Raw genomic sequence first — 27,402 nt, 5'->3', positions numbered from 1 at the left:
TTATCAGGAGATTGGAGCGATTTTTATAGTATCAACACTTTGCCATTAACAATTAAATATTATACATAAAAGTATTTTAAATTCTTCCCAGTTATATTTTAGCAAAATGCATTTGTCAATACAGTGCCTGATGGTGGAAGTGTTACCATCTCCTTCTATCTACATTTAAGGTATTTGCCATAAGCAGAAAGCCAGGGTCTATCTTTTTTGAATAATCTAATGTTCCTCAGCTTGAAGAATATATCAGAGTGTATTTTAAATTTCAAAATACCTCAAATTGTTTTCCTCTTCAGAGAAATATACAAAAACTTCACCAGATAACATTTGTACATCTAAATGAAATTAGGGAAAATTACACAAAGTGATGTGATTTAATTAGGAAATAGAAAACTGTCCTAGAATAGGATATTGTCAGAAGAACATGTCCTATTTGGAGTCATTCGTAATTGTGACTGGTCAACTGGCCCCTTTATTCATTCACTGAATACCACTTGTGCCAGATGCTCTTTTTATGCCCCTGGTAACGTGAGTACTTTAATATTTTAGATTATACATTTTTGATTTCCCAAAATAAGTAAGTGACAGGAGCACCACATTTATGAAGGAACATCTAGAAAGTAGAGAGGGATGATTGAGTAGATTTGATAGATAGTGGACTTTAGCGGATTCAATACTAATCTCCCTCTTAAAGTTGTATTTTTTTTTTTTAAGAAACTGTGCGTAAAGGCTGGTCCAAGTGCAATGGTGTTTACAATGGATTGATCACAACCAGTTACAGATTCCTTTGTTCCTTCTCCATTTCCACTGCTTCTCTTGACTAGTAAATAAAATAAAATTTTAAAATGTGAGTAATAAAAACAAAAGGAATAAGAAACCTCTTTTAGGGAAAAGAATGATTTTGGATAATTTCACAAAACTTTCTAAATCAAGCAACTACTGAAATGTATTCTGATTTTCTATAATTATGAATAATTTGTTCTTTTTTAAACTTTAGTGCATCACCACTGTTCATTTTTAATTTAATTATCCTATCTCCTGTTCTAATATCTGTTCTTTTAATTTTATAAAGCATGGGAAGTTTTTGGCAGCTGAAACCATTATACATTTTTTAATTTTGTACTGTTGAATTTATAAAATATGGAAAATGCAGGAGTAACGAAGTAGTTTACTCTTTCAATATTCAGTCTAACTTATTTTAATTCTGTTAAGTCCATAACAATGGATGGGATCTCCTAAAAATAGAATGAATGTCTGTTATGTATTTAAGTGCCACTGCTCCTGTCCTAAAGAAACTTACCAACTAGTAGGAAAGACTGGCAAAATTAATTTTAAACTAACATATTAGTGTTTGGTGCTGTAGTTGAAATGTGAGCAGGTAGTATGAAAATTTAAAAGAGAAGCACTGAGCCCCCCTCTGGGCCAGCTGTGAGTGAATAGAGAAAATTGTGTAGGTGTTGGCAAGCCAAATAAGGGTATTTGCATTCCAGGCAGAAAGAAAAACATGAACAAAGGCCTTGGAACTAAGAAGCAGCTTAATAGGGGTATGTGTATGTTTCTAGTACAAAGGGAGAGACTAGCAGGTTATGACAATGGATAAGTGAACAAGAAGCATCATGATGAAAATCTTTGTCCTATAACCAATAGGGAGCTACTATTAAAAGGTTCAAAGCAAAAGTGTGATAACTTTGAGGGTGGTGCCTGTAGCTCAAGGAATAGGGCATCGGCCCCATAGAAGCAATGTGGAAAATGAACTTGAAGGAGACAAGAGTAGGAAAAGGAAGGCATAGAAGGTTATAATAATAGTTCAGTGAAAAACAAAGGATTAGAGAAGTAGTCAGAGCTAAAGTCAGTATGACTTAATGATTTAATATGGGGGGGAATGGTAAATCTAGAACAGTCCCCAGGTTGAAGGCTTGAGTGACTGGATGATATTTTAACTTGGATAGAAAATATAGCGATTATCAGATTTGGAGAATGTAAATGAATAACTGAGTTTTGGCCATGCTGAGTTTGAGATAATGTAAGAAATCATGATGTGATGATTGGAAATAAAGCTAAATGTCAGTATCAAGGCTACAGATTTAATTTTGCAAATGATTAATGGGTATATATTAGTTAAAACTGTAACAGTGTTTGCCACAACCTAAGAAGAAGGTGATCATATATTGTAATTTGTTTGGGATAGTTTTGGTTTACATCTGCTAGCCCAGAACAGTAAGTATTAATACAGCCCTTTTCCATTCTTAAAGATACCACATTAGGATCATAAAAAGTATATGATTCTCCTAAGGTGGGTACATATAGAAAGAGTACGTGGGCAAAGGTAGAACTTTATTTCACATCACCACTTAAGAGTCACCAGAGAAGGAAGAGCTTATTTTGTAACCCTAAAGTACCATCCTGTCTGAACCAAGTGGGGAGAAGGTCAAGAGTACAGAGGAACCATAGTACAAGGCTAGGCAAGTCCTCTCAGATTTGGTACAGTGGAGGGACAGTCATGGGATACCTTGTCCAGAGTGGATTCAGTAGAGTGGTAGAGCAGATGCTAGATTATGGTAGGTTGAATGAAGAGTGACTGGCCAATTAAGAATATCAGTAGCCCTTTCTCCAGCTTTTTCATTTGTTTGTTTTTTTAATATATACATTTTCAACTAAAAAAAAAAAAGGACTAAATAGAAAAGAATATGGAGATGGCTTGTATAGAGTTATCTTTAAAGGTTAGCTGAGTAGGGAAGAACAAACCAGTAGCTAGAGGGCAGTATAGGGGAAAGGAATGTTGTGGCTGGCTGGCTTCAGATTGAGAGCAGGGCACATTGGAGGCAGGGCTGAGCTGAAGGAGAGGTTTACTTCTTGTACCAGCCTAAGTTTCTACTTCAAGAACCAGCAACACTTATTTTCTCTAGTTCTGTGTTTTGTAGATAAGATCTATAAAAAGAGATAGTGTCTAGTTTCTTTTGAAGCTCTTACTTGTTTATTATACAAGGTCATGATCAGACAAAAGGACATGGAACAGCCCTGGAGCTGACTAGGATGGTTAAAGTTAGTGAAGGGAAAAGTAAGTCATTTAGGAATTAGGAAAATCAAAGGATTTTGTGGAAGCAGAGGTTTTTGTTTGGCTCTCCATTTCACCAAGGATCATGACAGGAAAAGATTTAGACATCTGCCTCTCTGTTTCTGTTCCCATACCATGCTGTTTGGGTTACTATAGCTTCAAATCTATAAGGAGAGGCCTCCTGCTTTCTTCTTATTACATAGGTTGCATTGGCTATTCGGTCTTTTCTGGTTCCGTACAAAGTGTAAAAATATTTTTTCTAGATCTGCAAAAATTAGTGTTGGCATTTTAATGAGGATTGCATTGAATCTATAAATTACTTTAGATAGTATATCCATTTTAATAATGTTAATCTGCCAATCCATGAGCATAATAAATTTTTCCGTCTGTTTACAACCTCTGTAGTTTCTTTCTTCAGTATTTCATACATGTAGTTATCCCTATAGATGTCTTTCACTTCCTTAATTAAATTATATTCCTAAGTGTTTTATTTTCTTTGTTGCTATTGACAAAAATCTCAATACAGAAGATTGATTGTTACATCTTTGCTTTGATTTTCACCTTGACTGTTGTGGGTATATATGAAAGCTTCTGATTAGTGTACATTTATTTGGTAGCCTGAGACTTTGTTGAATTTATTTATCAATTCTAGGAGTCTCTTGGTGGAATCTTCCAGGTTTTCTGATTATAAGATCATGTCATCAGCAAAGAGTGATAATTTGACCTCCTTTTCCCATTTTGGATACACTTGATTTCCTTCTCATGCTTGATTGCTCTAGTATGAGAGAGCAAAGCTTATGTCCAGCTTATGTCTACTCAAGTGATCCACCTGCCTTCATCTCCATTTCTCTTGAACACCCCTACTATTTTGAACATAAATAGAGATAGTGGGCAACTTTGTTTGATTCCACATCTAAGTGGGAATGTTTTCAGTTTTTCCCCATTAAATATGATGTTGCCTGTGGGTTTGTTGCATATGGCCTTTATAATTTTGAGGTATGCACCACCTATGCCTGTTCTATTAAGTGTTATTATCATAAAGGATGCTGAATTTTGTTGAATGCTTTTTCTGTGTTTTTTGACAGAATCATATGGTCCTTGTCTTTGCATCTCTTTATGTGGTGGATTACATTGATACATATGCTAATGTTGAGCCATCTTTGTCATCTATGGGATGAAGCCCATGTGGTTGTGATGAACTGTTTTTTTGATGTACAGCTGAATTTGGTTTGCTAAGATTTTATTGAGAATTTTTGCATCTGTGTTCATAAGCAGTATTGGTCTACAGTTTTCTTTTACACTTGTGTTCTTTCCTAGCTTTGGTATCAAGATGATATGGGCTTCATAGAACAAGATAAGAAGGATTCCTTCCTTCTCAATGTTAAGGAATGATTTCTACAGTACAGGTATAAGCTCTTCTTTGTAGGTTTGGTAATATTTGGATGTGAAACCATCTGGCACAGGACTATATTTTTTGGAAGATTTTTTTATTGCTGCTTCAATTTTGGTGCTTGATAATAGTCTGTTGAGGAAGTTCTATATCTTCCTGATTGAGCCTACGGAGGTTGTGTGTTTCCAAAAATTTGTCCATTTCCTCCACATTTTCAAGTTTGTGTAAGTTCTCCTTTTTTGTTTTTAATTGAGCATATTAGAGTCTTTTCTGTTTCTCACTAATCTAGCTAGAGGTTTGTCAATTTTATCTTTTCAGAGAACAATCTTTTTGCTTCATTGGTTTTCTATATAGTTCTTTTGTTCTCTATTTCATTTAGTTCTCCTCTGATCTTGGTTATTTCTTTTCTACTGATGGGTTGGAATTGGTTTGCTCTTCCATTTCCAGTTTATTGAAATGATTCACTAGATTGTTGATTTGTGATCTGTCTTTTGGATGTAGGCATTTAATGCTATGAGTTTTTCTCAGGACAGCTTTTGCTGTATCTGACAGATTTCTATAACTTTTGTCTTTATTATCACTTAATTCAATGAATTTTTTTTATTTCCAACTTCATCTTCTCATGGAGCCAACTATTATTCAGCATTAGGTTATTTAGTTTCCATGAGTTTGTGCAGGGATGGTGTTTCTGTTGGAATTGATTTCTAATTTTATTCCACTGTGGTCTTAGAAGATACATGGTATTATCTCTTTTTAAAAAAAAAATATTGAGACATGTCTTTTGGCTAGAATTTGATCAATCTTAGAGAATGTTCTGTGAACTGAGGAATGTATATTCAGTAGTTTGGGAGTAAAATGTTCTTTCTGTAAATGTCTAGTAAGCCCATTTGTGCTAGAGTTCTTTTTAAGTCCTTTGTCTCTTTGCTTGTTTTCTATTTGGAGGATCTATCCTATTCTGTCAATAGGGTATTGTGGTCCCTGGTGAGTGTGGTCCTACTATTAATCATTTTGTTTAAATTGAATTGAATTTGGCTTATGAATCTGGGTACTGTGTGTTAGGTACATAAATATTTGGGATTGTTAAAGTCTTCTTGTTGAATTTTTCCCTTCACCAAATATAGTTACCATCTTTGTCTTTCTTTACTTTTCTTGATTTGAAGTCAATGTCATATGGTATGAAAATGGCACACTGGCTTTCTTTTGCTTCCATTTCATGGAATATTGCTTTCCATCCTTTCACCTGAAATCTAGGTGAGTCCTTAAGGGTTAGATATTTTTTCTGGAGAGAGCAGGTACTTGGCTTATACTTTTTATCTATTCAGCTAGTCTGTGTCTCCTTGGGCAGGGGGAGTTCAAGAAATTCACATTTATCGATATTTTCAACAAATATGGTAGATTTCTATTCATTCTGTTTGGTAGATCTTTATCATTTGTTTTACCTCTGGTGCCATTGTGATATCTGGGCTCTGAACTTCAGCTTTTGGATGGTTTTACACTGGGGGATATCTATTGTGCTGATCATTGTGTAGTGCAGGTCTGAGTGCTTCTTACAGGGCAAGTCTCGTCTTCCCAAACTCCCTTAGTGATTGCTTGTCTGAGAAAGTCTTTATTTCTTTCCTATAAGTCAGAAGCTTACTTTTGCACAATACAAGATTCTAGGCTGGCCATTATTCTGTCGTAGAAGGCTGAGGATAGATCCCCAGTCCTTTCTGGCTTGTAGGGTTTCAGTGGAGAAGTCTTCAGTTAGTCCAATCAGTTTTCCATTATAAATTACTTCCTGTTTTCACCCAAACTCAAGAGTAGTGATGTTGGCATATTGTAATAATTGTTCTGTTTTATTATTGTCATTGCTAGTCTCTCCCTGTGCCTAATTGATAAATAAAACATTATCATAAGTGTGTAGATGGAGGAAAAAATATAGAATATATATGGAGTTTGGTATTATCTGAGGTTTTAGACATGCACTGAGGATCTTAGGAAGTATCCTGCACAGATAATGGGGACTACTGTAGTTTCTTGGCCCTAAAAAATCCTCTCTGCTCATTCTCCTCTCCTTCTAACCCCTGGAAACTACTTATCTTTTTGCTCTCTCCATAGTTTCATCTTTTCCAGACTGTCACATAGTTGGAATAATTTAGTATATAGAGTTTTCAGATGGGCTTCTTCTGCTTAGTAATATACATTTACATTTTCTCTATGTCTTTTCAAGGCTTGATAGTGCATTTATTTTTTGCTAAATAATATTCCATTGCCTGGATATACCACATTTGGTTTATCCATTTATTTACCTGATGAAGGACACCTTGATGGCTCCCCTGTACGACCATCACCTACTTTTTTCTCTCTTCATCTCCATTTCTCTTGAACACCCCTGCTGTGGGAGCCACTCAGTATCCTGCCTCTGTTTGCTTCTACATGCTGTTTACTGACACCTCACCTCAAGTTTTCCATTCTAGGAGTTGTCATAGCCATTAGTGCCCACCATTATTATTGGTGGACTCCAACTGTGTTGGAGTCAGTTTTATGCTTTTCTTCCCTTGGAATATGGAAAGATAGTTGACATAATGTTTTAATTCTTTTTATACTCTTAAAATTTAACTCAGTGTTTAGAAACAAAATCGTTGTTTAATAAATGTTTGTTGAAGGACTGAATACACAATCTAACAAAAGAGAAAAGATGTTGTTAACACTTGTTAAATACTTGCAAGTTCAACTATTTTTACTGACAGTCTGTATTTCTGAACAAGGCATTGATAAGGATAATGAAATAAAATGTACCTATATATATCTCTATTCATATGTAACTAATTCCTGACCTATGACTTTCTTTCATTTAGATTAAAAAATTAAGTGAGGCACATTCATGAATCAGGCCATTTCCTTTCGGAATCTTTTTGTTTGTTTGTTTTGAGGTAGAGTTTTATTTTGTCACCCTCAAAATAGTGTGCTATGGCATCATAACTCACAGCAACATCAAATTCCTGAACTCAAGTGATTCTCTTGCCTTAGTCTTGTGAGTAACTGGAACTATAGGTACCTGCCACAACATAATGCCCAGCTATTTTTAGAGATGGAGTCTTGCTCTTGCTCAGGCTGCTCTCAAACTTCTGAACTCAAGTGATCCACCTGCCTCAGCCTCCCAGAGAGTTAAGATTACAGGCCTGAGCCACTGTGCCCAGCCTCCTTTCTAAATCTTATTGCTCACCAAATTTATTCAACTTCATTAACATGATGTTTTACAGATATGGAAATAGAACTTGGGCTTTCATTCCCTATACTTGTTACATTTGTGTTAGTAATTTGCATTAAAAGACGTTTTGCACTATATCATCTCATTTTATTCATTCAGTGGGTAATGAGATAGAGGAGGTAAAGAAAAATGAAGGCTGTGCACTTAATCGATAGGGTTCAGATGTTGTAGCTGGTACACATGGCACTCCTGAAGCTGACATGCTGTCATTCTGACTTTTCTAGTTCAGCACTCATGCTGCTATCTCACACCCTAGCTACTGGCAATTCTGCATTTGGATACTTGCTTACTTACTGTCTTATAATTGTCATCACTGTATATTTAAAAATATAAATTACTTAGTAAATATCTCTTATGTTGTTTTATTTCTTATCAAAATAGATTCTGTTTAAAGTATTAAGCAGTAAGAATAACTTTTAAGGATCTTTTTATAGCCAAAAGAGTAGGTTTTATTTTCAGTGAAGTACAATAAATTATGAGAAGTCCTTAAGGTTTCCTTTTTTGCTAGCTCATTACTTTAATATTTAATCTATTATTTTATTTTATATCCCATTTTCTATCTAAATGTTAGAATATATGCCTGTTTCTAAACATTTGCTACACTCGACCTTACATACTGAGGACATTTTTCATTATATATTTGAGGCTTCTCTGCGGCCCAAAACATAATTTATGCCATCTGCATTGTGTCTCCCATGACTTGAGTACACAGATACGCCTATTATGACACTCTCTAACTAGGAATACAGGAAAGTATAAAATACAGTGGTAAAGAGGGAGGCCTTCACTTCACACAGACCTGAGGTCTGCACTCCTCCATGTTTCAAGAGCTCTGCAGTCTTACCTGTGTTTTTTATCCACATGATCCATTATAGGGAATTGATAATGTTTTCCTTTGGGGAATTAGAAGGACTCAAAGGATGTTTGTAAAATACATGGCAAGTTTCCAAGCATACATAGGTGCTAGGTGCTTAATAATTGTTTTGATTTTAGGGAAATTAGTCTCCATTTAGTTTTGTGTTTTGGTAGTTATTTTTAGATTCTTTTAAAACTTTGAGAAAGTATATCTCAGTATGGAATTAAATAATTTGGAAAAAATCATGTGTATTTGTACATGATACAATTGTAGATATAGTTAGCTTTGAGTTTTACATAAGTTGTTGATCGACATTACTTTAAACTTTCTGAAAACAGTTACTTTCTCTGCTTATGTTTTACTGCTTTCACCTTTTTTTTGTTTGTTTGTTTGTTTGTTTTTCTGGGGAAACTAAACCAACTCAACTCCCTGTGACCACTCTATAGCGGTAGGTAGCCATATAAAGGTAGAGACAGAGAAATCAGTTCAGCTTCATGTGGAGGTAGCTATATTCATCAAGGATGAATTGAGCAAGACAGAGGAACATACCACCTAGCATCTGTGCCACCCATGCAACAACCCCATAAATAGAGCGAGCATTGTTGTCTATAATTTGTAAATGAGAGAAATAAAGTTTCAGTGAAATTAAACAGCTTACATAAATTCATACACAAGTGCAGAAGAGGCCAACATTCTGATCTAGCTTCTGATTCCAAATCCATTATGTTTTCCTAGGTACCACTTACCTTTGTTTTTAACCTTCCCTGAATTAGCTCTTCAGAGTATGATTTCAGTATTTTGTTTAAGCATAAACATACTTTATTTCAAATATAAGTAGATATCAAAACTCAGATTAAAAAAAATTACACTGTTCCTCCCCATGTCACTGCCCTGCTCAGATAGACTACATATTGAATAAAGAATAGCGTTATAGATTGGTTTATCGTGTTCAACAAAAGTTGATTGTGAAGTACAAAACAAAATTCTTATTCTATCAGATCCTGATTAGTTTGCTTCTAAACCAGCTTCTATAAATTGGGCACTTACTCTAAACTAGGCATGGTTATTCAAAAGGGAGTTAATACTTAGCATATGTAATTACAAACGATGGGTATTCTAAAAGTATTGATTTTCACTAATAAATTAGAGATAGTATTACCTGAAGGCAGAGGACTCATTCACCATTATATCCAGTTTTAGCCCAGGAATGTTCATTGTATGCAGTGGTTGGATGGATGAATGGATGGATGAAAGAATGTTAAGTTCTTCATTTGCTTACCTCATATATTTTATAGCTCTGATAGCTTTTTCTTTTTTACTTTTTTTTTTTTAATTTTAATGTACAGATAAGCCACCTGAGGTTCTTCTTACAGTTTTTGGCCAGGGCCGGGTTTGAACCTGCCACCTCTGGTATATGGGGCTGGCACCCTACTCCTTGAGCCACAGGCGTCACCCCTCTTTTTTAGTTTGTTTTTTTTTTTTTTTTTTTTTTTAAGGAGAAGGTATTTTCATTTAATTATCCGAACTCAGCTCTGATAGCTTTGAAACTTTTATCAAATTATAGCAACATAAGATCATTTCTCTAGTCCCTGTTCATCTATCTAACTCTATATCTGTATATCTATGTCTGTGTCAGGCTGTTCTAGATTCTGGATTATACTGACCTTCCAGCCTGCTTGAAACTAGAAAAGTAATATTTAATGACTTCACTATTTAAAATGACATTTGCATCTATTACATTGACTTTCGAAATAATAGCCCTTCAAAACAAAGCCTTATATTAAATAGTGTACAGACCCTACAGCTTACAGCTAGACTTTTAAGCTTCCAATCCTGCTCCTCCACTGAATTGATGTGTGGCTTGGGCAAGTGACTTAACCTCTGCAAGTATCAATTTGTGCATCTGCAGAACAGGGATGATAATTGTACCCATATAAGGTTGCCATGGAAATTAAAGGAGATAATGTAGACTAAGTTTTTAGCATGTAGGCTGGCTTGAGGAAGCCTCAGTGATTTGTAATCTTAGTGGTAGTAGTAGCAATAACTGTATGATGTTAAACATGTGCCCTTCTGTGCTTCAATTTTCTGCAGGATTTTGTTTTGTTCATCTCTGCATCCTCTCCTAGTGTAGGGCCTATCATGCCTTAGGTACTCAACAAATAATTATTGGATCAAATGAAGTCGGCAAATAATTTTTTAATCAAAAAAGTTGTTTTCCAAATGACTAAATGTAAGCTCACAGAAGTCACCCAGACAGGTTTGGAACAGCTGCCATAAATCACCAAGTTATTTAATCTTCAGGCAACCTTGTGAAAGGTTCAGATAGGGTCCCAGGGTTCAAATCCAGTCCTCAACCTACTGTTCTGCAGAATGTTCTTGCCTTTTTTGCAAGATACATAAGCATTCTTCCTTGGTCAGTTACTAATATACAATAAATAACTTTTTGAGTTGTAAGATGAATTGATTATCTAAATCATATTTACCTGTTACATCTGAAAGAACACTGCATATGAAAACATTATGCTGTTCTCAGTATCCTAGTTCTTTGTACTTCTAGAAAAAAAAGGACAGCAGGTAACTGAAGGTAAATATGAAAAAATGGACAAATAAGAAAAAAAGAGTCTACACAGGTATTTAAAGGGTAGGATAAGTGAATGCTTTACAAATGAAAGCAGATGTGTGAAATCACAAGCTGTCAGATCAGCAATTGAAATGAAGATGATAAAGTGGTTCCTTACATAGATAATAATTATTCATTTTGCCCAGTACAGTCTCCTTTCCCCGCAGTGCTCATGGGAGGGGGTATGGAAAATTATAGCCAGATACAGTGTTTCCAAAAGCAGGGAGAAAATCTGAGAATCAGGGCTATTTCTAATCACAAAAAAAATTGTTTATTTTTTGATTTGTGTTATTTTTATTGAACGATGGTTATTTTCCTCTGGAACATTTTTTTAAGTAACAAATTAATGAAAAAGATTCAGTTACAACCACAGGAAGTTGTAACTATGAAGTTTCTCACAATCAGCGCTATGGAGGCACAGTCAGTGTGGCTCACAAGACAAGCATTGTTAATGGGCCCAACTGTGACAGTGGTGGCAGATAGATTGATAAGAAATAAAGTAGTTTACATAGACCTGACTGAAAAAATGTGTTTAATAATTGTACTATAAGTAGATTGATTTGAAAAAAAATTAAATGAAGGCTATAGAACACAGACTTACTATGAAGATTTTGATAGTTTAGTTTTTCTCCATGAAGCACTACATAGATATTCTCTCCCTAAATATCTTCTTACCTAGAAAACAAATAATTGAAAGAAATTATATTTTTTTAACTTTTGAATTATATAGTATTTATATATACAAAAGAATAAATGTGACACATCAGTTTCATGTACACATATGTCTATATCTGAAGTTCTACCTTCCAGCACCCCCTGAGGATAAGTACTACTATATTAGATTGCAGCTCACAATACAGTGAGCCACTTCAAAGGGCATTTGGTAAGGATCCCTTCTCCCCACATCCTTTTATCAAATTAGTTGAATCATTGGTTTGATTTCATTAAGTTATTAGTTTTTATATTCTCAGTAATGCAAAATATCTTAAACAGTATTGCATCTTAATTATTTTTTTCCCTCTTATTTAGTGATATCTAGTAACTATCAGACCTGTCTCGGCCTTCTGATGCATTACCCACTCATCGGGGATGTACACTCACTGATTCTTAAGGCTCTGTTCCTTAGAGACCCAAAGGTAAGTTTTCCCAGTAAGATATGCACAATTTTAAGTTGAGTGAAAAATAGGCTTCTCTATGTGAGTCTAAGAATTCATAATGTAGATTTGTCTAATAGCAGATGAGTTGCCTATTGATAGTATGTGCCTGAAATTGTAGGCCAAAATTTATATACCTTATTGTCCAGCAACTTAGCAGGCAGATGGACCCTGCCATGAGAAACTGGTGCAGATGTCTCTTGTTCCTCAGAATATTGTTCTTCCCTTCTGTCTTCCTCACAACTCAAGGCAATACTTGAGGAACTACTTCTTGTAAGTAACCTACATTATCATTTGTACCTCTCACAGGGGAGGACTTAGTCAAACAGAGCCTTAGGGACCATATGAAGATGAAGAAAGTAGATCTGTACGAAGGACCAGTTCTGTAAGAATGGATACAATGAAGCACTAAATTATTTGATATTATAAATATACATTTCTTATTTAGGAGGTTAAGAGTAATCTAATAAAATAAAGATTATTTTAAACAGACTTAATGCTGATTTCTCTATTTGAACGCAAAGCAATTCACCAAAATTTTCTTTACACTTCAGAGAAAAAGTGTGCTCTTTTACAACTAATGTTATATTTCTTGAAAATAAGAACATTTAATGATCTAAAAAAATCTGTGAATCCTTGCTACATTTGAGCCAAACAAAAATATTGGATGAAGTATAAGAGAGAAAGCTTCAAACACAAGCATCAGAGTGCCAAGCATTGGATGGTAATCTCAGCCTTTGGCTCTTTGGCAACCCTCCCAACAGTCATGTTGGCAGTTGTCGCACTGTCTCTGAGTCAGTCAGTCTGTCTGTGGGTTCTGTTGCCAAAGCTCTGTCTGATCAACTTGGGCCTCCAAGTTTAATGTAAATTTAGATTGAAAAGAATTTCTGTCCTTTCCTTGGTTATTGACTTCAGCTTTTCAGTGTATCTTCTATTTATTCTTTGATCAATTTAAAAGGATTTACTTCCTTATGCCTACATCCAAGTCCTCTAGAATTATGAACTTTAATACCATTTCTATTATTATACAAAGCAGTTTAATTCAGCATCAGAAATACAGTCCATCATTTCTCTGCATTTCAGGAAGCATCTAGTTTCACTCATCTGGTTTCAAAATTCTTTGTACTAAGGCCATCATTGTTTATTAGTGGAATCAAAATATCTTTCACATTAGTGTGGTTTTAATAGAGTACTTTTTATTTCAATGAAGTAGTATACATAAAACAAGAGTATAATAAAACAAATTCTATAAGCATTAACAATATGGACTTTTTAAGGTTTAAGAGAAAAAATAGCATAAACATCTAAAGCAGCGGTTCTCAACCTGTGGGTCACGACCCAGAGGAACTGTATTAAAGGGCCCATTGGACCCATTAGGAAGGTTGAGGACCACTGATCTAAAGAAAGGTAATTCCTTACTTTCACATCTAGATTTTTACCGAGGAAAAATGTGATCAAGATAATGGACCTTAAACTGGTATTTCTGAGGCATAAGAAATTGCACATATTGGGGGAGTTTTATGTAAAAGACTCACAATAACAAGTTCATAGAATGGGAATCTAGAGGAAAAGTTCAGAAAAAAGAATAGGCTTTCAGATGGCTACCAGGAAAGTGATAGTTATAATTAAGTATGTATGTAGCTGACCCACTGACATCATTCAGTAAATTTCAGATGATAACAAATGTCACTTGACATATGTGCTAATTACTGTATGTCCGTGGGAGTGTTGTGTTCTGCAAGGGGCCTGAGTTAGGAACTGGGGCCATGGGTCAAGTTTTCACTCTGCCACCATCCATCCCTCTTCCCTGGGAAGAATTATGCTTGCTGAGGCTTGGACTTCTCTCCTGTAACATTCAAAGGTTGAGTTAAATTTTTGCTAATGACCTGCCCAACCAGAGCATCCTTTGCTCTACAGTGTGTCTCAAAAGTCACTCCTAAAGTCACCATCCATGGGTAAAATGGGAATTGGTTGCTAAATGTACCTTTATTTACAAAATATTCATCACAAAAATTTACAAAATATTCTCTACATGTTGGGCACCTGTTCATAAAGTTTTGTAATGAATATTTTATAGGTAAACATTCATTTAGCAATGATTTCCTATTTTCCTTATGTATGGCAACTTTAAGGGTGACTTTTGGGACACCCTGTATAAAGAACTGAGTCTAATGAACTAACAAGATCCAATCCAGTACTACAAAGATACAAGTGGGGAAAAAAAAAAAACGTAACTTCATCAATATTACAGAAATCAACAGGTGGACAGAGTTTTCATCGCTGTTAGTGTCAAATATAAAGCCATAAACAAGGCCATTTATGCTGAGAGGAGAAAAGAGGGAAGGATGCTGCTGGTACCCCTACTTAAATCCTTTAAAAATTCAGACATCAGAGTACTTTAACTGCTTTCTATTAATAGCAACTCTTAAAAATACTTTGAGTCATTCCTGGTTCAAGTAGGAGTTACTATATAAACACACAAGTCTTAATGAAGTAAACTAGGAGGAGGAGGAGATTTGAGCCACAAGAGCATCCTTTTCCATATCCCAGATTCATATGACAATAGTGTTGAATGCTACTGACAGATTTAATAAAATAAAGATAAGCAGGGAACTCTGAGCCTTAGTAATAAGTTCATTGTCAGCCTTCAGAAAAGCACTTTGTTCTACCATCATCCCTAAGTCCTAGTGGAGATTGCTCAATTGAGAATAGATTCTGCACATAGAGCCTGAGCCACCAAGCTCTAATTGTGTATGTCAGAGGTAGGCTTTACTGTGGAACGATTTCTTGTTTGAACAGACTGAAATAATGGGCCTGTAAACTATAATGATAGAATCATACTTTTTCATACTTTTCCAAGCACTTTGATTAATTTGGTCCTTACAACAACCCTCTTAGGCAGGCAGGGTAGATTATCTTTTCTCATTCTTTTTCAGTAGATAGAGGTAAGATTAAGTAGCTTTCCCAAGATCAAAAGCTTATAGGCTTTCAAGATAGATAGAGTAGCTTTATGACACTTGTGTCTGTTCTCCCCTCAGATTCCAGGCATTTGTTCTACCTTTTCTGTGAAATTATGTCCAGGTTCAGATAGGATATGTCCTCCTCTTTGAGTCTCCACGGTACCTTGTGGAGACTATTTAAACTATATGCTTATTTATCTCTCATTACTTCTACTCATTTGGCAGCACTTAGCTTTGTGTCCTGCATGTGCTTGATATAAAGAAAATAATGATAGAATGGAATTCTGATTCTGATGCTATGCCTCTTTCTGGCACACCACATTAACTCTAATCTTGGTAGACCTTACCTAGCATCTTTCTGGAATCCATGTTCACATTCTACAAAATGACAGCCAATAGTATATTTTTTGGCTTCCATTGTTATCAAAATGATGAATTAACTACAACGTGAATTTAAGGATTATCTAGTTCCTTAATTCCTATGTGTCAAATTCATTTAAAAACTTATTACCACCTTCAAATACTATGTAGCAAAAGAGAACAAAGAATTTAGTTAATTTACTTGACTTAGGCTATCAGAATTTTTTCCCTGCAAAGAACCTAGACAGTCCAATCCAGTTCCCTCTTTTCATAGATGAGCAAAGTGAGATTTGAAGTGAAGCATTGGAAACTTATTCAAGGTCATTCAGCTTTTCTTTTTCTTTTCTTTCGTTTTTTTTTAATTTCTTTTTTTAAATTTAACTTTTATTAAATTATAATGTAGCCCATACATTTATGGGGTACAGTGTGATGATTTGATATATAATGTGGAATGCTTAAATCAAACTGATTAACATAACCATCACCTCACTTATAATCTCACCTAATGTGCACAATGTAAGGGTACACTTCAAAACAACTAAGAATAAAGTATAAATGTCTTACCACTCAGCTTTTCAATGGCAGAGCAAGCTATTGACCCAGGTCTTCAGAGCACCATTCCACACAGGAACTAGAGCTTTCTTAGTTTTAAAGATAGTGGGATCCTACTCACGTATTTCTCATAGAAATCCTTCTATTTATACATGTAATAAATATTTATTTGCATCTGTAATAGATAAAACTGCCACGTATCTAAGTGGCCTAGTAACTATTTGTAATTTTTGTAAATGTATGCTTGATAAAAAGACCTGATGTCAAGTATCTGTTTGTAGCATCCTGTACTCTGCTTACCTTAAATACAGTTTCTATACTTAGCTCTTCAGACCATAATCCAAATTCTCATTTTCTTGTTTCTATCATCTTAGAACTACTGAGCAGATTTCCAGAAACAATCCACTAAATGAAGTTAGAGGGATAGAAGGAGGACAATCTGAAAAATATGAAGTGATTAAAAAACATTGTTCTAGCTAGTTGTTCAAATTCAAAAAAAAAATTTTAAAACCCAATTAGAAACAAAAGTCATAGAAAATGTGAACATATTGTGTTCCTTAAATAACCAGATGTTCTCTCCTTCCTGAAGGCAGTAAGGGCTAGGAATAAAGGTTTAAAACTATTGTTTTAAGTTAACTGTGAATTTTGCAAATCTGTTTTTACCCTTTAGCAAATAAAATTCTAATACAGAAACATAAGCAAAGCAATTTTCATTTTTTGGTGCTCTCTTATTTGTGTTGTGTGTTGAAGTGTTAACCTTATCACAAAGACTTATTACAAATGAAATACAGTACATGGATTACCATTTTAGATTATGCAGTAAGAATTTGACAGCTACCGTTTGTTTTGAAGACTAGAATATTCAGAAAAAAATATTTCTGGTAAGTTCGCAAGCAACCCTTTTAGCAGTGACTATTATTGTTTATGGGAGAAAATTGCTAGAAATAAGACAATTTAATTTCACAGTCATTCTTGTACACAGAAACACACTATAAAAATATAACACACAACATACAATGCTTAGCCAATTCTGATTTGGCTTTTGTTTGGGGTCGTAATAAATTTTGTCTTTTTAAATTAAAAAATAATTGTAAATTTTTGATTTCAGATTTTATGTAGGTAATTAAATTTTTATTTAATTCCAAGAAAACTCCACTGTACATAAAACAAGTTTATTGATGTCAAATAATTTTGGTAAAGTGTCTTATATCAACCTTGAAAAGTAGTAAATAGATTCAAACCTACCACCAGTGGGTGACAATGTTGAAAATGTTCCTATCCAGCAATGTGATTGTAATCCTTTGTAAAGGACCTAAAAACCACACATAGTGAACCCTTAAGGTGCTGCACTATATCCATTTATCTACTTTTCATAATGCTTCTATCAGAGGTTCTATTTAGATTTTCCTGTAGGTTTCTAATTCAATTTTTTGTTATGATTTCATGTTACAGAAAGATTGCTTGTATTACTTCTGTCTTCTCTTCATCTTTTTTCTCCCCCAAAGTAGAGCATTTCTTTGAAAACTGCCATTCTTTGAGATTCATTTGTTTTTATGTTTACTCAGTGACATAAGAAAAGCTGGTTTTTCTTTCTTTCTGAGCTATGTGACTAAAATGTCATTCTTTTTTTTAATCACTAGATCACAGCCAATTGGATGTTTATTGTAGTTGATGATTAGATATTAGTGACTAATCAGGCATGTTTTTATATTCAATCAGAAATACAGACTTTTTGACCTAAGTTAGTATTTTTTCTAGATAAATAATGGCTATAAAACTAAAATTTATAAGGAATAATATAAAAATCTTTATTAAGTCAGTATTTGAAATTTATTATTTATTGCTTTCAGACAGTTCATAATGTATGATCATGTGCTTCTCAAAACATATTAAGGGTTTCCTAGGGGGCGTAAGTAATTGTAGTATTTTGAATTCATTAATTTATTTAATCGTCTTTTTTGTGCATTTTCTATGCCCTAGCCACTGTTTTAGATCAGTGATAAGCTGATATAATGATAACCAAAAAAAGGTATAGCCCTTACCATAATAAATAAGTATGCAAATAAGAAAATACTATACTTACAGATTATGATGTGTTATAAAGAACACAAATAGAGTATCACCATTAAAATAATAAGTGGGGGTAGAATCAGGGTTGAGAAAAGACCTAATTTAAGTGGGTCAGTCAGAAGGCCTTCTCTGAGCATTTACCATTTTAGGGTGGAAAATAATGGAGGAAAAGGAACCAGTCGGACATAGAATAGAAGAGCCTCCAGGGAGGAAACAGCAACCACAAAGGCTCCAAGGTTGAAAAGAGTTCTTTTGGTAGAACCAAAAGCGGTACCACTGGCCTGGGACCAAGGGAACCTGGTTGAGACTGGTTAATAAGCCAGGGAAGGCTTGTTACCGCTCTGTTTTTCCTTGCAGTCTTACATGATGATATAAAGTAAACTCATTTTTGAGATCACATTTCGAAATTACAGAGAGATTACTGAATTCTTTGTGATTCTATCCAATGTATAAGATATTCTCCTATAAACTACTCTTGTTCTCAGCCAGGAGTTCCAAGAAGTCATCTTAAATGAGTTCCTCACTTGGCAAGCACACTCTCTAATGCAGACCTCTAGGCTGTCACATGGTCAAGCCAGTAGGTTATTATTTAAGGAGACTGTGACTAGGACTTTAAACTCTTTTACTTTGATGTTTTAATGAACAGTCTTGGCTGCCTTCTATATACTACGAGTCTGAGTCAGTTTTGCTTTGCTTTATGTTGACATCATGATCTACTGTGTAATGATAAGGGAATGAGACCATTCAGTTTTCTCACCTACCAAATTGAGAGCCTCACTAGGTCAGGAAGTACATCTCCAACAGCACTAACCCAGTATCTACCACGGGAGGGAAGCTCAGCCTGCTGTGTTTATTGGACAAGTCACTCCTTGTCTTCAACTGTAGACTGAGGAAACTGGACCACATAATTTCAGTGACCCTTCTGGATCTATTTTAGCAAGATTCAATTCAGTCCAACAGATACATTTTTTACTACCTTCTGAGTGCGGAGCACATGGACCAATGGTTCTCAACCTTCCTAATGCCACGAGCCTTTAATTCAGTTCCTGTGGGTTGTAACCACTGGCAACCACTGACAGAGACCAATCACAAGATGGTCAGTACCCTATAGATGGAAAAAACTAGTTGTTATGAAAGGTAAAAGCATTTCAGAAAGAGCAGCCAATTCAGACTTAGATAATCACAAAGGCTTCTTAGAGAAACAGACATTCCAGCTGGGCTTTGAAGAATTTGGGGGAAGTGGGGAGAGAGATGTTATTCCAGCTTGAGAAAACAGGAAGCCAACCTCCCAGGAGTACCTGAAGCAAGTGGCCAGGCTGAGCCTAGTAAGTAGTTCTCTGTCTAGTGTCACTAACCCCCTCCGGGACCCAAAGAATGACTTGTCAGCCTCTCAGTATCTCTGGTATTTACAAACACCAGTGGTGAATGTCCATGAAATGTGATAGGAGTCTTTATTTAATAGTGTTTTATGTAGTATTAATTTATATAATGTTTCAACTTGCCTGTTACTATTCAACGTAAACGTTTTATGTGCCTGGGAAAGCTCAGTGTCAAAGGATCTCATTTCAATGATTTTTACTAGATATATCAATGATAAATAGTAGTTCATGGTAACAATATTTGCTGAAAATAAGCATATCTTTGTTTAGTTTGTTAAAATCACTCTGGAAAGGTTTAGTGATTTTTACTTTGGGCAGCTGTAGAGAGCTGTGAAACTTTGTGGAAATGATTGCGTGCTTTAGAGGAAAGGTTTCCTTTACTAAGACGGAGCTTCACTCATTAGTATCATGGATTTACATGTCTTTTTCCTCAAATAACTGAAGAAGAGACTAAAACCCGTGGATTAATTTTGTATTGGTTAACAGCAAAGCAAAATCTACAAACTAATCTCTTGTTTTTTATTGGATATCTTACAAGTAAGGCAAAATCTAGCTATTAGGGAAAAATATTTAGGTAGACTACTGAAACCTTTAAGCTATTGTGCTATGCATGTGTGTTCAGAAAATCACTATGACACCCAAATGAAAAAGTATTAAAACGTATTACAGTGATGTGTCCCTGAGGTCAGGAATGAACTGTCTCCCCTGCTTAACCACTGACTTGTTATTTTAACCCCAGGGAAATCATTTAACCTTTTGGTACCTTAAATTCCGGTTCATTAATTGTTTTTTAAAGGGTGATATGTGGTTGGTAAGGGCTTAATTAGCCTATAATCTCTTAAAGTCATTTTCAGCTCTAAGTACTCTGACAAGCTAGCTAATCGTTTATTTTTCTTATTACACATGAAATAGTTTGTTCAAAAAGAAAAGGCATGCTTAGTGTTTATCATTTTAAAGTTGTAGAGAAATTGAAAATTACAAATCATAAGTTACAACAAAAAGACTGTAAACATAAAACTTACAGAACAGAGAAAAGCATAGTTCTTTGTAATATAAGCAGTTATGGCCACACAAATATTTTATTTGTCCCTTAAGTACATTTGCTCAGTAAATATAATGATTGCTAATTCAAAATGTTAAGTATATTGATTTTATAGGAAGAAATGCCAATACATTCAGGTAATAAACTGTATAGCTATAAAACTTTGATGTGTTTAAGTAAGTGATACAATGGTATTTCTGTCCCACTCTAAAGAAGAAACACAAAATATTTTATCATGAATAATTTTAATGTGTGTTTCTCCAATTCAGGCACCTATCTGATTACTATATTGGCAAGTGTAAGTTAGTTATCCATACTGCAAGATTTTCTCTGTATTTCAGTAGTGACTGGCCCACTCAGGTGAACCTGGAGCAACCATAGCATCTGTGTGGCCAGCTCCGCTGGACAGATGCCTGTTTGGTGCCAGGAAGGAAGTTTTGCTGTATCATTTGATACATGATGAGCATGTCCCTTATATACTGATAGTGACATTTTCCTAAATGTCTTAATATGACTTAGAAAAGTTCTTTATTTACTTGGTTATTTTTCCTCATTATAATGAGCAACTTTGTGGTTTCATTTCCCCTACATTTTTAATTTATCCAGAATACTATGTTTATTCATTTAACCAAAATTACTAAGTTACTAATATGTACCAATAGCATCTGGAGTCTCTCAGAAGTCTTGGTTGAAATACGTAAAGAAGAATGAATAAAATGTGTGGCAAGTAAAAGGAATAGCACTTAGCTGATTCTTTTTTTTTTTTTAATTAAATCATAGCTGTGTACATTGATACTGTCATGGGGTATAGTGTGCTGTTTTTATATACAATTTGAAATATTTTCATCAAACTATTTAACATAGCCTTCATATCATTTTCATAGTTACTATATTAAGACATTTATATTCTACATTTAGAAAGATTCACATGTACCCTTAGAAGAAGCACCATAGGCATGAACCCACCAATCATCCTCCCTTCACCCATCCTCCCCCCTCCCCTTCTCTCCCTCTCCCCTTTTCCCATATTCTTGGGCTATAATTGGATTATAGCTTTCCTATGAAAACTATAAATTAGTTTCATAGTAGGGCTGAGTACATTGGGTACTTTTTCTTCCATTGAGATACTTTGCTAAGAAGAATATTTTCCAGGTCCATCCATGTAAACATGAAGGAGGTAAAGGCTCCATCCTTCTTTAGGGTTGCATAGTATTCCATGGTGTACATATACCACAATTTATTGATCCATTCGTGGGTTGATGGGCACTTGGGCTTCCTCCAAGACCTAGCAATTATGAATTGGGCTGCAGTAAACATTCTGGTGCAAATATCTTATTAAAATGTGATTTTTGGTCTTCTGGATATATACCTAGTAGAGGAATTGTAGGATCAAATGGCAGGTCTATCCTTGTCCTCCTTTAACTCTTTAGATCCAGGCTTCTCAGTGAAGCCTACCCTGACCACACTGCAGACCTCCCTGCCCTCATCACTATAGAGGAAAATTTATTGATAGTGGTTTTTTCTATTGTCTGTCTTGCCCTGACAGCATAGCAACTCCATGAAGACAATATTTGTCTGCATTATTTCTTGATATTTCCCAGGTATCTACAATAATGAATGGATAGATGAGTGATAAACAGTGAACAGTGACTAATCACTCCAACCAAGTTCTCTACCAGAGGAGAAATTATGATGTCCATTGCAATTTAGTTTAGCAGGTGTTTATTGCCTCCTTTGTACTGGCTACTAGTGATATAATGAATTAGGAAGACATAGTCTCCTTTTCAGAAAGCTTGCAGTCTAAAGGAGTGGATCTTAAAGTGGCATACTAAGTAAGCATCTAAGGAAGCTTGTTAAAAATACAGATTTCCAGATATTCTAATATAAACAGAACTGTGATAGGACCCAGAACTCTTGTGTTTGTACTGTTCCAAAACTGGCGGGCTATGATCAACACTTGCAGAGACAGACACTAAACTGAGAAAAAAGTTACTACACAAACTGAAAGCCAAACAACTAAAAACAGATGCCTGGGGTCTAAACCAGTGGTCTCCAAAGCAAAGTACATGCCTACACAGTGACTATGCAAGTACAGTCCAAAGGGGTACAGGAGGAATATAATGAAATGGTTGCTTATATTCGTTTTCCCCCCATAAGTAAAACTTATAACTAAATTTTACTACTTACTGTACAGATTAACACTGGTTCCTTCACATGCTCCGTGTTGACAGTCTTGGGTCCCCTCTGAGGTCTCCTAAGGAAAAGAAGGATTTCCATATTCAAGGGGATTAACAGTGCTCCCCTTCCTCCTCCATTTGCTTTCACTACATGTGCTATTCCTGTGTGCCCAGTTAAGTGGATTTATGGGTTAAACCATCTTAAATGATGGGCATATTTACTAGATCAGAGAGATGTCAGGAGCCATGAACATCTGTTGTGGATCCACTAGAGATGCTCCTACTAATGAACCTAAAAGAATTGCCAAATATAATTTCTTTTTGAAAATAGTATACTTCAATTCTGTTTACCTTTGTGGTGGTGATAAGTAGCTGTCAGTACTCTGGTACCATGCAAAATACTTTCGAAAACTTAAACAATTTGTTGGTCTCTTTAAAGTAATGAAAGTAAGAACTTGTTCAATGAATTCATGCTATGGAAATCTTCAAAAGTGGATATTTGGAGATTATTTCATCTGTTTGTGATGTTCTTACCATAGATCATTTAAGTATGTCACTTACTAAAAACTCTCAGCATACCTAAAACTTAGGGAAATAATTTTCTAATTTAGCTAATAATCCTCCCAGAAGAAGAAAGTAAGGTTAGAATTTATTTTTCAGAATATTGAAATACAGCATGTCACAATTAGAGTATCAGTTACAAAAACTGACTTTCACAAAGCATGTAATGAAGATTTTCAAGAGGTAATGAAACATATTCAATCACATTTCTACTATGAAAAAAGATATTTTTAGGAAGAGCAAAAAATACTATTATAAGTAAACTGCTATAAAAATTAATTTAAATATAACTGATTTCATTTTTATTTCAATTTTTTGTACATGTATTTTGAATTTTCTAATACAAAAAAGATGAGTATAAAATGATATGTGCATATGATGTGTAAATAAATATATACATAGCAAGGCTGCAATTGCCCCCTATTTTTCATAAGCAAAAGATCCCTGGTCTATGCCAGTGGCTCTTGAAAATTGATACAGGTGATTCTGATGCTTGGCTAGGATGAGAATCTTGAGGCTGGGTCCCAACACAGTTGAGGAATGCAGTTTCTGAGGAAGACACAGAACATAATCTTACCCTTAGGATAAAGGAGTTCTCCTCAACTCCTCTAGTAAAGTAAATGTTTTTAATACCTTCTGGGTTCTGAATTTCACTGAGAAGCATATGTATTCCATCCCAGTTCTCAAGGTGTGTTCTTGTAATATAGACTTATTATATACTTTCTGTAGATGGTTTTGGTGTTTAAAAATACATCCTTTAAGTATTCATTTATTAGAATGTTATGCATCTTGCAATTTTACAACTTGTGGAGACTCTAGAGATCATATAATTTTACTCTCATTTTCTCCAGAGGCCTGATACAAGGGTGAAGTGAAATACCCAAAGTCATCCAGAATTCAGTGGCAGAGCCAATACCTATTTCCCTGGATCCTGCTCCCCATCTGGAGCCATCTGTCTTCACTCTCGTTGGCCCTAGTCTCCTTGCAGACTCCAGCGCAAAATGTTCTTACTATTCCCATACTCGCTACTTCCTTCAGTCCTGAATGACCACAGGAGAGTTAAAATGAACTTTTTGGTTGTGTGTAACGCGTTTCAGTTTGATTACCCTTACAACAATAGTGTTTACTTCTTATTTCTTCATGGATAGAATATCAGGCTTGAAAATTGATATATTATTAATTAGTTTGCCAATTCTGGCCTCCAGGTTCCCAAAGAGTAATACAAAGTCAGATTGATGGGGGGAAATATAAAATAATACTAATAATTACTTACAGTCCTATACTGAAATTGACCTTTGAGTTTTTTCTTTAATGATGTGGCTACAGTGGCTTCCACCCATTTGAAAGATAATAAGACAAAAATAATAAAATGAAAAATAAAATTTGAACTAGAGTAAACCTGCTAGTTCACAGAGTTGAGAGTGAATGTGAATTAGAAGGGAGATGAGGGGGAGAGAGAGAGGCGGAGTGTTAGAACATGAACATATGAGAATCACTTAGTTGAAAGAAGAAAGTCATCTTGACCAACTTTTCTTCTTGAGATTAAAATGTGTATGTCTACTGTAATGATCATTGTATTTCATTGTTGTAGTGTACGTGTATTAGTGAGGTTGACCAGATGCTGTAACAAATGAAATCCTGTGTTTCTATTGCTCACCACAGTTTTAGATGGCTTTCACACAAATGAAAATCCATTGTAATTTGGAGTGGGGTGTCTCAGAGTCACATAGTTCTTCAGGCTTCTGCCAACTCTGTTAACATCAGCGTCAACCTTCCATGGTTTTCGGCACATTGATATCCCAAATAGAAGAGACAGTAGCATAGCATGGAAGTTCATGCATGGGAGGGTTTTATGGCCAGGCCTGCAGGTGGCCTGTATCACTTTACATTCCAGTGGCTAGAACTCACTCCATGGCTACACCTTATCACATGAGCCTTTGGAAAGTGTAGTTGATCTGTGTGCCCAGAAAGAAGGGGGAGTAATCTTGGTGAGCAGCCAGTAGCTCTCTTGAAAATGGAAATGTTCTGGCTCCTTTATTTCTTAGGTTCATGGAGATCTCTAAGGGAAAAGCTAAAAATCACAGTGGGAAGCTTGTGACCTTCATCTCAAAACACTGTTATTTTTGTCAGCAGTATCAGAAAAAACACATCTCTCAGAGATAGACCCCCAACTGAGTTCAGCAGACTACTGTATAAATCCAATATGAGTCTTTCTCAATCTGTGGTAAGCCCTAGAACAGCCACACAAGACTGACATCACTGTTTCTCATGACAGCTGCCTCTTCTTGGTCATAAACTGTTAGGGTCTGAATGTTTTTGTGTTTCCCTAAAATTCATATGTTGAATCTTAACCTTTCCCCCACCTCAGAGGATGCTCCATGTACGTGTTTTCAGGTGGGACCTTTTGGAGTAATTATAATTGCCATTAGTGCCTTTGTAAAAGAGACCCCATTCCTCCACACGGGGACACAGCCAGAAGGTACCATCTATGAAACAAGGAACCATCCCTTACCAGACAGCAAGTCTGCTGGCATCTTACATTAGACGTCTTGGCCTCCAAAATTGTGAGAAATAAGTTTCTTCTGTTTATAAGCCAGCCAGTCTATGGGTTTTTTTTTAATAGTATCCAAACAAACTAAGACACAGACCTCTGTGGGAGGTCATGTCATTATCAGATCACTTACAGTGAGGAAAAAAGCAAGCTATTTAACTCCTTATGACCAGCATGCTGTAATTGACTTATATGGAAAACTGAATCAGAATTGCAAAACTCCTCAGAGTATCCGGCATCAGGTAGATGCGCATGGGAAGGCATATTTAGTGAAGTCAGACTATGAGAGCATAACCTTCACAGTAAGGGTAGTCTTACAGTGGTCCTGGAAATTACGTAGTCCATTAAGCACTAACTCACACTGCCTCTCCCACTGGCACTGCCCATATGTGCCTCTTTGACTGACTTTAACAGCTTTTCTTTGCTTCCTTAGCAGATGCCTTTTGATTGACATCTTTCACGTGTTTAACATATATGGAATATAGTCAAGTCTTGCTTGCCTGGAAGTGACCTAGTTTCTCAAGGAAAGCTTTGTTTCCCTCTACTCAGAAGCACTTTGTTTTAATTTTATAGTTTGACTCTCCCTCAGTTCTTGGGTATACTTCATATTTCCTCTTTATTATTATTTTTTTTTTTTTTTGAGACAGAGCCTCAAGCTTTCCCCTGGGTAGAGTGCCATGGCATCACAGCTCACAGCAACCTCCAACTCCTGGGCTCAAGCGAGTCTCCTGCCTCCGCCTCCCAAGTAACTGGGACCACAGGCGCCTGCCACAACGCCCGGCTATTTTTTTTGGTTGCAGCCGTCATTGTTGTTTGGCGGGTCTGGGCTGGATTCGAACCCGCCACCTTAGGTGTACGTTGCTGGCGCCTTAGCCACTTGAGCTATAGGCACTGAGCCTCCTCTTTATTATTATTATTATTATTGAGATAAAAGTCCCACTGTGTCACTCTTGGTAGAGTGCCCTGGTGTCACAGCTCATAGCACCTCAAACTCTTGAGCTTAAGGTATTCTCTTGCCTCAGCCTCCTGAGTAGCTGGGACTATAGGCACCTGACACAACGCCTTTTTGTTGTTGTTGTTGCAGTTGTCGTTGTTTAGCAGGCCCAGGCTGGCCTCGAACCCTCCAGCCTCAGTGTATGTGGCCAGTGCCCTAACCACTGAGCTACGGGCACCACCCCTTCCCTCCTAATTATTAATAAACTTGATTTCTAAAGAGGCAAATTGGAAATAATTGTTCCCTCCCTTAACCTTTTGAAAGATACTGACACTTTAACATCTTTTTCCTGCATGGCTGCTTCAGTAAATCCCGAGTTCAGTTTTCATGTTTCTCTCTGCACTCTTGACATTCTTAGTGTATTTCACAGCCCCTTCAACTTTATCCTCTGTACTGTTCACTGGAAATGTGTTGCAGAGATATGAATTGATGAA

At 35.7% G+C, this 27,402-nt stretch overlaps 1 protein-coding gene across 4 annotated transcripts in view; it reads left to right on the top strand.

Annotated features, from left to right (window-relative positions):
- The window catches only part of TBC1D5 (TBC1 domain family member 5), a 551,029-nt gene that overhangs the window by 410,729 nt on the left and 112,898 nt on the right, over positions 1–27,402 (top strand). For all 4 annotated transcript variants that reach the window (XM_023513703.1, XM_023513693.1, XM_023513698.1 and 1 more), the window contains one exon: positions 12,198–12,304. In XM_023513703.1, the coding sequence (XP_023369471.1) occupies positions 12,198–12,304 (107 nt within the window). The remainder of the gene's footprint in view (positions 1–12,197; positions 12,305–27,402) is intronic.

This window comes from Otolemur garnettii, unplaced genomic scaffold, assembly GCF_000181295.1.
Source record: "Otolemur garnettii isolate 467f Iridium unplaced genomic scaffold, OtoGar3 scaffold00002, whole genome shotgun sequence".
NCBI classification, from domain to species: Eukaryota; Metazoa; Chordata; class Mammalia; order Primates; family Galagidae; genus Otolemur; species Otolemur garnettii.
The sequence above is the reverse complement of the archived record's forward strand: the minus strand, read 5'-3'. Positions and strand labels throughout refer to the sequence as shown.